At 50.1% G+C, this 11,041-nt stretch overlaps 1 protein-coding gene across 1 annotated transcript; it reads left to right on the top strand.

Moving 5' to 3' along the window:
* The first annotated feature begins 848 nt into the window (after positions 1-848).
* On the top strand, positions 849-6,234 carry PIM1 (pim-1 oncogene). The gene is made up of 6 exons (XM_006882027.1): positions 849-1,378; positions 1,502-1,608; positions 1,721-1,771; positions 1,866-2,232; positions 3,745-3,921; positions 4,739-6,234. Exons 1-6 carry the CDS (start codon positions 1,297-1,299, stop codon positions 4,894-4,896), a joined length of 942 nt encoding a protein of 313 aa, XP_006882089.1. The 5' UTR covers positions 849-1,296; the 3' UTR covers positions 4,897-6,234.
* The last annotated feature ends 4,807 nt before the right edge of the window (positions 6,235-11,041 follow it).

Below are 11,041 nucleotides of genomic sequence, written 5' to 3'. Positions count from 1 at the left end.
GAGCCCGGGAACATTCTTCTGAAGCGGAGTTCTCCCCCAGTTTTATTCCGGGCCTAAGACACCCCCATTCCCTTCGTGAAACCGCCGTGACTCACAGATCGTACAGATCACTCGCCCCCTTCGCGCCCCCCAACACATACAAACCCCCGGGAACCCCACCCGAGCCACAGCGCTTCGTCAATCCGCCCAACGAGACTAGGAGGTCTCGGGTGTGAGTCACACAGAAAGACCACCCTCGTCGGCACCCCCACACAGTCCCTCACACCCCGGCGTGGTCGCCGGGCCTCTCCGCCTGACACCCCAACGCCTATCTTCTCGGCGCAACTTGTTATGCTCGAGCTCGAGCCCTTGACCCAAAAACCTCCGAGAAACCAAGAGCGGCAAAGGCGGCCTCGGGCGGCCTTTGATGGCTTTGTTATTGTTTGGGTTTGAATCGATACGCCCCTCCCCATCCTTCCTCCCCCGCGGCCCGCCGGCAACCAGCTCCCGCCTCCCTTCACGCCCCGCGCCCCTCCCCCTCCATTTTGGCGCCTTTTCCTTCCCGCCACGTCGTGGCGGCGTAGAGACCATTCTGACCGCGAGAGCGCGGGCGGGGTGAGCTGCGTTATGCAGATCAGCCGGGCTCTGGTTGGCTGGGACCCCGCCGGCGGGGCGGGGCCAGGGAGAGTCGACAGAGCGCGCGGGGCGGGGGAGGAGGGGAGTCGCCCGCTCCTGCCGCTTCTCCATCTCTTTTCCTCCCTCCGCGTGCCAGGCTTTCGGGCTCCCAGCCTCAGCCTCCGAGAGAGGCCCCGCCCCGTCCCCGCCCGCCCGCGCGCACCCCCTACCCCGCCCGCTCGCTCCGCCCCTTTACTCCTGGCGGCTGGGCGAGCCCGGCGTCTGCTGCAGCGGCCGCGGTGGCAGAAGAGGCCTGAGAAGACTCGGCGGCAGCGGCGAGACACACAGCAGGATCTTCAGCAGAGGCAGCAACAGCAGCAGCAGCAGCAGAAGCAGAGGCAGCCTCCACGAATCCCCTGTCTCACAACGCCGAACACCCTGCCAAACGAGCCGCCCACCCCGCCGTCCTCGGCGCAGCCTGACCTGGCCGGCTCTGCCGCCCGCCGCCAGCCCCGGCAGCGCCCCCAGTCGTCCTCCGACTGGTCCTCGGCCTTCAGCTCTAGCCGCAGTAGCAGCCGCAACGCCACCCGCAGTCGCAGTGCCAGCCGTAGGCACAGCCACCGGCGCAAGCCCAGCCCCGGCTCCAGTTCTTGCTGCGGCTTCTCCAGGCACGGACCTTGCGCCGACGCCCTGGAGGTTGGGATGCTCTTGTCCAAAATCAACTCGCTTGCCCACCTGCGCACCGCGCCCTGCAACGACCTGCACGCCACCAAGCTGGCGCCGGGTAAGCGCCCTCCCCCGCCCCCCGGCCTGGACACGATGGTGGAGGGGGCGGCAGGACCCCCTGGGTGGGCTGTTGGGGGCCCGCGGGCCGGCGCTGAACCCCTTGTGCCTCTCCCTCCCCTAGGCAAGGATAAGGAGCCCCTAGAGTCGCAGTATCAGGTGGGCCCACTGTTGGGCAGCGGCGGCTTCGGCTCGGTCTACTCCGGCATCCGCGTCTCAGACAACTTGCCGGTGAGTGGGCGCCGGGTCGTGGGGAGGGTCTTCCGCGCGAAGGGTGGGGGGCGAACGGAATTGCTTTTGGCCCCGGCCAGGGGACCTAACATGGGGCTGTCTGGGCTTTCAGGTGGCCATCAAGCACGTGGAGAAGGACCGGATTTCCGACTGGGGAGAGCTGGTAAGTGCTCGGGAGGGAACGACCCCCAGGGAGAGGTGGGGAGGGGGGCCCCCTTGGCTCTTCCCGCCCTAACGCTGCCCCCTCGCCTCTGCAGCCCAATGGCACCCGAGTCCCCATGGAAGTGCTCCTGCTGAAGAAGGTGAGCTCGGGCTTCTCGGGCGTCATCAGGCTCCTGGACTGGTTCGAGAGGCCCGACAGTTTCGTCCTGATCCTGGAGAGGCCGGAGCCGGTGCAGGACCTCTTCGACTTCATCACGGAGCGGGGAGCCCTGCAGGAAGAGCTGGCCCGCAGCTTCTTCTGGCAGGTGCTGGAGGCCGTGCGGCACTGCCACAACTGCGGGGTGCTCCACCGCGACATCAAGGACGAGAACATCCTCATCGACCTCAGCCGCGGCGAGCTCAAGCTCATCGACTTCGGGTCGGGGGCGCTGCTCAAGGACACGGTCTACACGGACTTCGATGGTGAGTCGGCCCGCGAGCGATCGGATCGGCCCGGAGGCCTCGGCGCGTCCCCGGCCTTTTGTAAAGGTCATCGGGGTGGGGCGAGCGAGCGGGGGGTTCGGGCCACCGGAACCGGGAATGGTTCTGTCATTTTTTTGAAGTGGGAGCTCAGCGGCTTCCAGGCGTTCCCGGCGAATAAGAGATTACGGGCAACCGGCTGTAGACCAGATTTTTTTTTTTTTCCTAAAGTCTGACCCAGTTTCCCCGCCAGTAAAAGAATGGGAGGGGAGAGCGGGACGGATGAAAATTGATGCGGCTTTTGTAATTTGGGGTTTGCTTCATAAGGGAGCTCGCGTTCTCGAAGGTAGTTTTTAGAGCCGCAGTCTCTCCCCTTTGATCCAGGAAGGGATAAGGGATGGAAACAGTAGTTTCACGTAATAACTCATTTTATTGTGTGTAGGTTTAGGTTTGTGTTTTGGGGTTTTTTTTGTGTGTGTGTTTGGGGTTTTCCCCCTCGTTTTGGGGTGAGGGAGTCGGGAATGAATGTTGTGAAATAAGATCTGTTGTTGGTTTTAAAATTAGTTGGGTGTCTCCGCAGAGAGCTTGAAAACCTACCCTAGGGAGGGGCTTGGAGCGCGTTCTTTGAGAAAAGGGGGGAATGAAGAGCTGGAGATCAAAGCAACGAGGGGTGGGTCATCATCTGAGCGGCTTAACCTAACAAACGACAGCCTTTCAAAAACTTGTGACTCGGGCTTGTGGTTTGTGTTTATTTGCCCTTGGAGGACGCTGGGTTGGGCTGCATTTTTTGTATTTAACAGTTAATGGCTGGCCGGGTCCTCCCATGTTTGGTGTGTAGGGGTGGGTTTTTTTTTCCTTCGAGTCTTTGCTGCCCCCTAGTGAGCGCCAGCGGGTTGGCAGCTTTTTCCCCCTTTACAACCCAAAGTTTGTAAACAGGAATCACGTGGTCTGAAACCAGCCCTGCAGCTCTTGTCTATTTTCCCAGTCTCGGGAGGAAAGGGTGTGGGCCCCTGCATGCGCAGCTTAGGGAGAAGGCCTCCCAAGGGCTGCTGACTTTTGATGTTGTGCAAATAGCTTCTCCTGGATTGGATCTGAGATGAGACTCTCAATCGGGTTCTTGGCTGCCATTTTAGGGGGTAGTCTGTGGCATACTTCCCTTGGTGGACAAGACACTCATCCATTCATCCCTTAATGGTGGTCTTACCACATGCAAGCCTCAGGGTTTGGGTCAGATGCCAGCCCAGTTTGTTTCTTGGAGTTGTCTATGAAGCATTTCAGTCTGTGGTTTGGGCAAGTAGAGGGGTGGGTAAAGCTTAGGGAGAGAAGGTACAACCCATCCACTCTCCTTTTTTAGCCCGGAGGTGGAGTGAGGAGATGGAGTTTACTTAATCCTGAAGAAAAACAAAGGAGAATGCTTTTTTAAAAAAAAGAATTACTCATCTGGTAAATTAATCATCTGATTGCTTTGTTTATTTTTGCTAAACGTGTGCTCCCTTCTATTCTCCTGGCTCACAGGGACCCGAGTGTATAGTCCTCCGGAGTGGATTCGCTACCATCGCTACCATGGCAGGTCGGCAGCGGTCTGGTCCCTGGGGATCTTGCTGTATGATATGGTCTGTGGAGATATTCCATTTGAGCACGACGAGGAAATCATCAGGGGCCAAGTTTTCTTCAGGCAGAGGGTCTCATCAGGTAAACTTTCGGAGCTCCATCCCAGAAACACTGCTGGGGGCAGGGTTGGGGGATGGCCCGATCTAGAGGTGTTTCTGGGGATGCTGTGACTGGAGGCTTAGCAGAATTTATCATAGGTCGGTGACTTAAGATTGAACTGGCCCTAGAAATCAGATGATTTGCTTCTGAGCTCTCTTTGGCAGGTCAGAAGTAGGGCCTATCTTAAGAATGGCTTGATTTTTGTTTTTTAGAAAAGAGAATCCAGTTTCTCTGATGTTTTAGCTTTTTTAAAAAAGCATCAGCAGAGATCTTCTGAAGCTTTCAACTCCTTGCTTTTTCAGGGAGTGAAAAGCTGAGGTCTTTTTGCCCTCTGCCTTAAGGCAGCTCTCTAAATATTGTGGTTCCAGTGACCTCATTGTGGGTGGTGTTCATGCTTGTAAGTTGGGAGGTGCATTGAATCACCTCATCATGCTCAGTGTTGTCTCATCAGAATCCCTTGTCATCATCTTTCCTATATCTGGTGAGTGGGTGTCGTGGGAAAGGCCCCAGCTATTGATGTTTGAAAACCACAGGTTTAAGAGGAGTGTGTGTGTTTGGTTTTGGTTTTTGTTTTTTTTGTGTGTGTGTGTGTGTTTTTTATAAGAAGCCAAGAGCAGGTTAGTGGATCCAGATATTAGTAAATACTTTTCATTGAAGAACATACCCAGCACACAGCTGACAATATAGAAAGAGCATGTCCTCCTCACTTTGGAGTTTCTGAGAAGCAAATTGGAAAGGTCTTTACATTGCAAAAACCAGTTGAGTCATTCATAACCTTTGTTTATCCTGCTTTCTGCAGAATGTCAGCATCTCATTAAATGGTGCTTGGCCCTGAGACCATCAGATCGCCCAACCTTCGAAGAAATCCAGAACCACCCTTGGATGCAGGACGTCCTGCTGCCCCAGGAAACAGCTGAGATCCATCTCCACAGTCTGTTGCCAGAACCCAGCAAATAGCAGCTTTCTGGCAAGTCCTCCCCTCCCTGTCAGAACCTGGAGGGAGGGGAAGCTTCTGGCTCCAGCTTCCCAAGTACCAGTGACTCTTATTACCAAGCAGGACAGTGCTTGATACAGGAACAACATTTACTACTCATTCCAGACCCCAGGCCCCTGGAGGCTGCCTTGCGACGTGAGGGAGAAGACACTTCACTCCGGGCCTAGGCCTCAACTCCCATAGATGCTCTCTTAAAGGTGTCCAGCACCACTGGACTTGTGCAAAATCCCGGGGTGGGGGGTGGGGGGTGGGCTGAGAACCCTGCCTTTGGAGCTGTTCCCTTCATCATGCATTCTGCTGAATGCCGCAACGGATCGGGTAGTGGGGAAACAGGTTGGGGTGGGATATAGGACTAGCATCATTTTACGTCCCTGTCACCTCTTCCGACTCTTCTGAGTGCCTTCTGTGGGGACTCCGGCTGTGCTGGGAGAAATACTTGAACTTGCCTCTTTTACCTGCTGCTTCTCCAAAAATCTGCCTGGGTTTGGTTCCCTCTTTTTCTTGCCCCCACTCCCCCCACTCCCAACCCCCCATCCTTCATTTGAAAGGTGCCATGGAAGAGGCTACAGGGCCAAAATGCTGAGCCACCTGCCCTTTTTTTCTGCCTCCTTTAGTAAAACTCTGAGTGAACTGGTCTTCCTTTTTGGTTTTTTAACTATTTTCAAAGCCAAGACCTCATACACACAAAAATGCACAAACAATGCAAATCAACAGACAAGCTGTAAATGTGTGTACAGTTGGCATGGTAATGTACAAAGGATTGTAGTTGATCTAATTTTTTTTTTTCCTTTTAAGTTATTTTACCTCTTTTTTTTTGTTTTGGAAAGATGCGCATTCTCTAACCTGGAGGTCATTGTTATGTATTTATTTATTTATTTATTTGGTTCCCTTCTTCTCCTGAGCTTCCACAGCTGCTGCCCTAGTTTTCTTTACTCCTTTCCTGTTCTGACTTGGGGACCTTCTGGGGGAGGGCTGCGACGCTTGCCTCTGTTTGTGGGGTGACGGCACTCAGGCGAGTTGGCTGTGCTGCAGCTCCCTGCCTGCCGTGGGCCCCTCCACCCACTTACCCAAGTGGCTTCTGTGGGTGCTGGGGAGGGGGCGTTGCTGACTTGTGTATATAGGATAGATCTATGAAAGCAGTTCTGGATGGCGTGCCTTCTGGGGCCTCTCTGGGGCTGTGTTTTGAGCAGCATGTAGCCTGCTGGTTTTATCTGAGTGAAATACTGTACAGGGGAATAAAAGAGATCTTATTTTTTTTTTTTATACTTGGCGTTTTTTGAATAAAAATCTTTTGTCTTAAATTTGGAGGCTTCTGAGTGTTTGTGTAGAGGGACCTACTAAAATGTGCATTTCTTGAGTGCCTGCTAAGTGGCAATGTTATGCAGAGAAGGAGACTGTTCAACGCACACTTGTTTTCCTTTTTTTTTTGAGATGAATGATATGGTCAAACAGTAAAATACTAGGAACAGGATTTGGCATGGGGGGATGGTGGTGCCGTGAAATCCCAACCACACTTCTTGACCAAAGAACCACACTAAAAAAGCCTGTGTGGCTACATGTCAATCACACTACCAACCTTTCTCAGGTTTGGCAGCCACTGTGGCCACTGGCTTGTTATCTTACTGTGCAGCATGTGCACTGATCCAGCAGGCACTGGTCAGTCAGAACTGACCCATAGCTGACTCTCCATCAGGTCTTTTGAGGCAGTAAATCGTATGGGGAAAAGATTGCCCGTCTTTCTCCTACAGAACAGCTGGCAAATTTGGACGAACATACCTTTGAGCTGTGCTGCAGTCCACCAGCTGCTTGCTCTGCACAAGACAGATGCAATTAACTATCTGAAAGCCCACTGGAGAGTCAGCTATAGGTTGGTTCCAATTCAAAGGCACATAAGTGCTTGACAAAGGGCTTATTCTGGGAGTATGTGGGGATGCAAACCCTGCCCTTTTCTCACTGCTTGTGCTTGGATACTTAGTATTTTTAATGTGATTTCTTTGCTGCAAGGAGCTCTCACGGTTAGTCTGTAGGGAGTCGCACTGCTAAGCCAAATGCATGTCCCTGGTGGTTCATGTCCACCTGCCACATGGGAGACCTCTCCAGTGCAATTTACAGCCTCCAAAATCCCTGCAGGGTCAGGTCTGAGTTCTGACTTGATGGTACAGAAAGTCAGCAAGTTCTTTGCTACCATCCATTTCAACCCCTTGTCCATCTTGTGCAGATTGGTTTAAACTGGAACCACAAATCTGATTAGTATGCATGACCTGAAGAAGACCTAGCGGGCTGAGAGGATACACTGCTGTCAATACATGTATTAGCTATTAGTAAAAATTGGTTTCTCCTCCCTGCCTGTGGGTCATCTTGCTTTCGTCCCCTCTTTGGTCCACATATCTTCTTGGACACTGGCCCACAGGTACTGGAGGGCCAATGCCCCTTATTCCTCATTGGGTTCTAGTGTTTATTTTAAGCTTGGACTGGATCCCACACCCCAGCTCAGACCCCACGTGGCTGCCGGGAAGGAAGGAAAGATTTCTTGGTTCTGTGGGGCTATTTCCTGAAGTTCCCCTTTTTATCTGTGCACAGCCTTCCCCACCCCCACCCTCTAAGAGTCTGAGGATTGCAAGCTTCATCCTTTCCAGTAAAGTTGACTCTTGAACAAATAAGAGTTGCTCCGAACTTCTAATGAAATCCAGCATGCTTTGCTCTGGAAAATGTTTCTAGCCATTTCCCCGTCCACTGTTGAGACAATGGACCGCTAAGGTGCTTCTGAAGAAAGATTTGTATTCTGATAAGGTGCACGGTCTTAGGGAGTGGATGGGGATGTCACCAATAATTCCTTCCCACAAAGGTAATATTCAAACTTTCACAGGTAGTTGAAAATCTAGTGAAGAAAGCAAGTCAGAGAATTCATAGGGCACTAGGGATTTAATGGGTGCAATGGCTGTGGGAATAGAGAGGAGCAATGGTGAGGAACAGTGATTGTGGTGTGGAGTCAGCTACCCCTACCACTTCCCTAGGCACCTTAAACAAGTTATGAGACTAATCTCTAAATCACTATAATCCATGCTGGGGCTATTAGGATGGGATAAAATAAGGGATGTGCATGCAGATGAATGCTATTTCCTGCTTACTGATTTATATGCACAAGGACAGGAGAGTGAGAGGAAGGGAGGTTGTGTAGCTGGTTGAATCCACCCAAAGCATTGCAGAAGAAAGGCCTGGCAATCCGCTTCTGTAAAGGGCACACAGCCAAGAAAACCTGTAAGCGCAGTTGTGCTCTGTGCCACACGAGGTTGCCATGTGTCTCAGAATGTTTTCCATTTGTCTTAAATATCTCACGATACATTTTATAATAATGTTGGACATTACGTGTTTACCATGTGCAAGGTAGCAGGTGGAGTTATTACTGCCCGTGGCTAGGGCGACCAGGAAGGCTTCAAGGAAGAGGCAGCATTTCTACAGGCTTTTGAAGAAGGCTTGATTTATTCATATGTTAAATGTGGCACTGAACATGTTGGTTCTGACTCGCAGGGCCCTCCACTGGGTTTCTGAGGCTGAAAACCATAATGGGAAGGGGTTACCCATCTTTCTCCTTCATTGTTGCTGATAGACTAGAACCAATAGGGACACGTAGCTCAACTTGCTACAGGCTCTGCCACCAGAGTCTGAGTGTGCACATATTGCTGAGAAACCCAGAGAGGTTAATATTTTTTTCTTCCACTGGACCAGGAATCATTTGTCCTGGTCTGACACCTGTGTGTATACAGCCTATAAGCTAAAACTGGATTTTACATGAATCAAATTTTTTACATGTTGTACGTGTCTGTCTTTTAAAATTTTAATCTAGTTGTAGGTTTACAAATCTCACTGGGTTTTTTTCAGACAGTCATTCGTAAGGGAAAAATTACCGTTCATTGATGCAATTAACTTATTAGAATGCCTATGCAAACCCTTATGGGGGTTTTACATGGTTAAATGAAGAACACTCAGGTGCCATGTGAAAAAGATGAAATTCAAATGTCAGTATCCATGTGCAAAGTTTGTTTGGAGCATTGGAGCATGCTCATTCATTAACATTGTCCTATGGCTGCTTTCATGTAACAGTGGCATATCTGAGTAGATGTGACAGAGGTGATAAGGCCAACAAAGACAAAAATATTATCTGGCACTTTATGGAAAATGTTTGCTAACACCTCATAGTCTCATTGATTCATCTCCATCTTTTGTAGTAACACTTAGCCTTGTTCCAGGCATATAGTTGGTCTGCAGTTGTCACAATTAACACTCATTCAGTATGTACTATGCCAGTGTATATTCTGCACACTTTGCATGTATTCATTTATTTAAACTCACAATGACTTTCTAAGCTGCTAAGTTATCTTACAGATGGAAAATAACCTTTTATTCCCATTTTATAGAGGGATAAACTTAGGCAGGTGAAGAAACTGTCAAAGGTGCACACTGAAGACACGACAATCCAGGCTCATCGCTACTTTGTTATGAAGTTGCTGTTGTGAGTAGATTGCAGGGTTGAACCACCCTATAGTGTTTGCTTACTAGGCTGGAATCCTTACAGGAATCACTCCCAGGTCTTTTTTCCTATCGTCACTGGGTGATTTTGAACCTCCAACCTTTTAGTTACAGCACTTAACTATTGCACCGCTAGGGCTCATGACTCTGTCGCGCTGCCACTCAAAGGAACATTTGTGCGGGTTAATCATTTCAGGGTCTCCTGAGAGTCAGGGATCTGGAGGGCCCTGAGCAATGTTTCCCCCAGATTCCAGAAAGAATTGGATAAGTGGGTCTGTTCTGTGGAAATATTTACTATTGGGCTCCTGTGAACAGTGGCTTTTCACAGCCTGTGCAGAGAGGAAGGCTGGGGATGGGAAGAAGAAAGGGGAGGAGTGGGGGTAGGCAAGGGGTGGGGCAAAGACGCATTTCTTGTAAATATTGCTCAGCTCCTTCAACTGCTCTGCTGGTTCTTGGAAACCCTCACCACAAAGGACCTATCGAGAACAGTGTTAAAGTAGATATGGCTTCATCCCCCAGTTCATTTCCTGCCCAGCCTTGCGCTACTAACCCCGATTGCCAAGAGCAAGGTTGCAATGACCCTTGAGCATCACTGTGGGAGGAAGTGCAAAAATAAGCAGAACTACGGTCAAGCTGAGGGGACAGTCTTCATTATTTTCATTTATTGTAATGGGCTATTCAATGCGCGAAATGGGCTTAATTATAATTTTTGGTTCATGATATGTTGTCATCATGATCATGCATGACTTTTATTTTATTTTATTCTATTTAGAGGAGCTCTGGTGACCTAGTGGGTAGGGAGTTGCCCTGCCAACTTGAAGGCAAACGGTTCAAATCCATAAGCTGCTTTGCAGGAAAAAGAGAGGCATTCAATCTCCTGTCATGCAATTTGCATCCTTTGAAAACCTGCTGGAGGGTCAGCTATGAGATGGTTCAGACTTCACAGCATATAACAACAATTGGCAATATTTGTGTGTGTGTGTGCGCGCGCACACACGTGTGTATGTACCAACCAACTCAAGACAGAACAGTAACAACAACTCCATTTCTTAGCCTATCCTCTGCCTACTTCTAATCTTTTATGATGAATTTTGTCTTTAGCATTTGAATCTTATTTAAAAGAGAAAAGATAGTTTATTTTATGTACACGTTCCCCTAGATTATATTGTTGTTATAATGTGCCATCAAGTAGCCTGTAACTCATAGTAACTATATGTACAACAGCCCTAAACCCTGCTCTATCCTGTGCCAATCTTGTTGTCTCTTATATACCTACCCTCATTACCCCAGTCACTGAGTCAATCCGTCTCATCAAGGGTCTTCCCCTCCTGTGCTGTCCCTCCATTCTCCCAAGCATGACGTCCTTTTCCAAGGACTGGTCCCTCCAGCCTGGTTTCACCCTCTCTAGGATGAACCTGATTATTCTCCTAGCAGTCCATGTTATATTCAATAATCTTTGCCAGCACCACAGCTCAAAGGTATGAATTCTTCTATCATCCCTAGTCATTGTCCAGCTCTCTGTTACATAGCAAGTAATTGCAAAGAGCATGGTCTGGATCAGGCACACCTTAGTCTCCAGAA

This window comes from Elephantulus edwardii, unplaced genomic scaffold, assembly GCF_000299155.1.
Source record: "Elephantulus edwardii isolate Elephantulus edwardi_28Jun2011 unplaced genomic scaffold, EleEdw1.0 scaffold00017, whole genome shotgun sequence".
In the NCBI taxonomy this organism is placed as follows: domain Eukaryota; kingdom Metazoa; phylum Chordata; class Mammalia; order Macroscelidea; family Macroscelididae; genus Elephantulus; species Elephantulus edwardii.
This window is presented reverse-complemented; position numbering and strand designations above follow the sequence as displayed.

What these genes read in the sequence shown, in the direction of transcription:
- PIM1 (XM_006882027.1), top strand. Translation starts at nt 1,297, where the DNA reads ATGCTCTTGTCCAAAATCAACTCGCTTGCCCACCTGCGCACCGCGCCC. An exon ending in GCGTCTCAGACAACTTGCCG is followed by an intron (nt 1,609 to 1,720) that starts GTGAGTGGGCGC and finishes CTGGGCTTTCAG; the next exon opens with GTGGCCATCAAGCACGTGGA. An exon ending in TTTCCGACTGGGGAGAGCTG is followed by an intron (nt 1,772 to 1,865) that starts GTAAGTGCTCGG and finishes TCGCCTCTGCAG; the next exon opens with CCCAATGGCACCCGAGTCCC.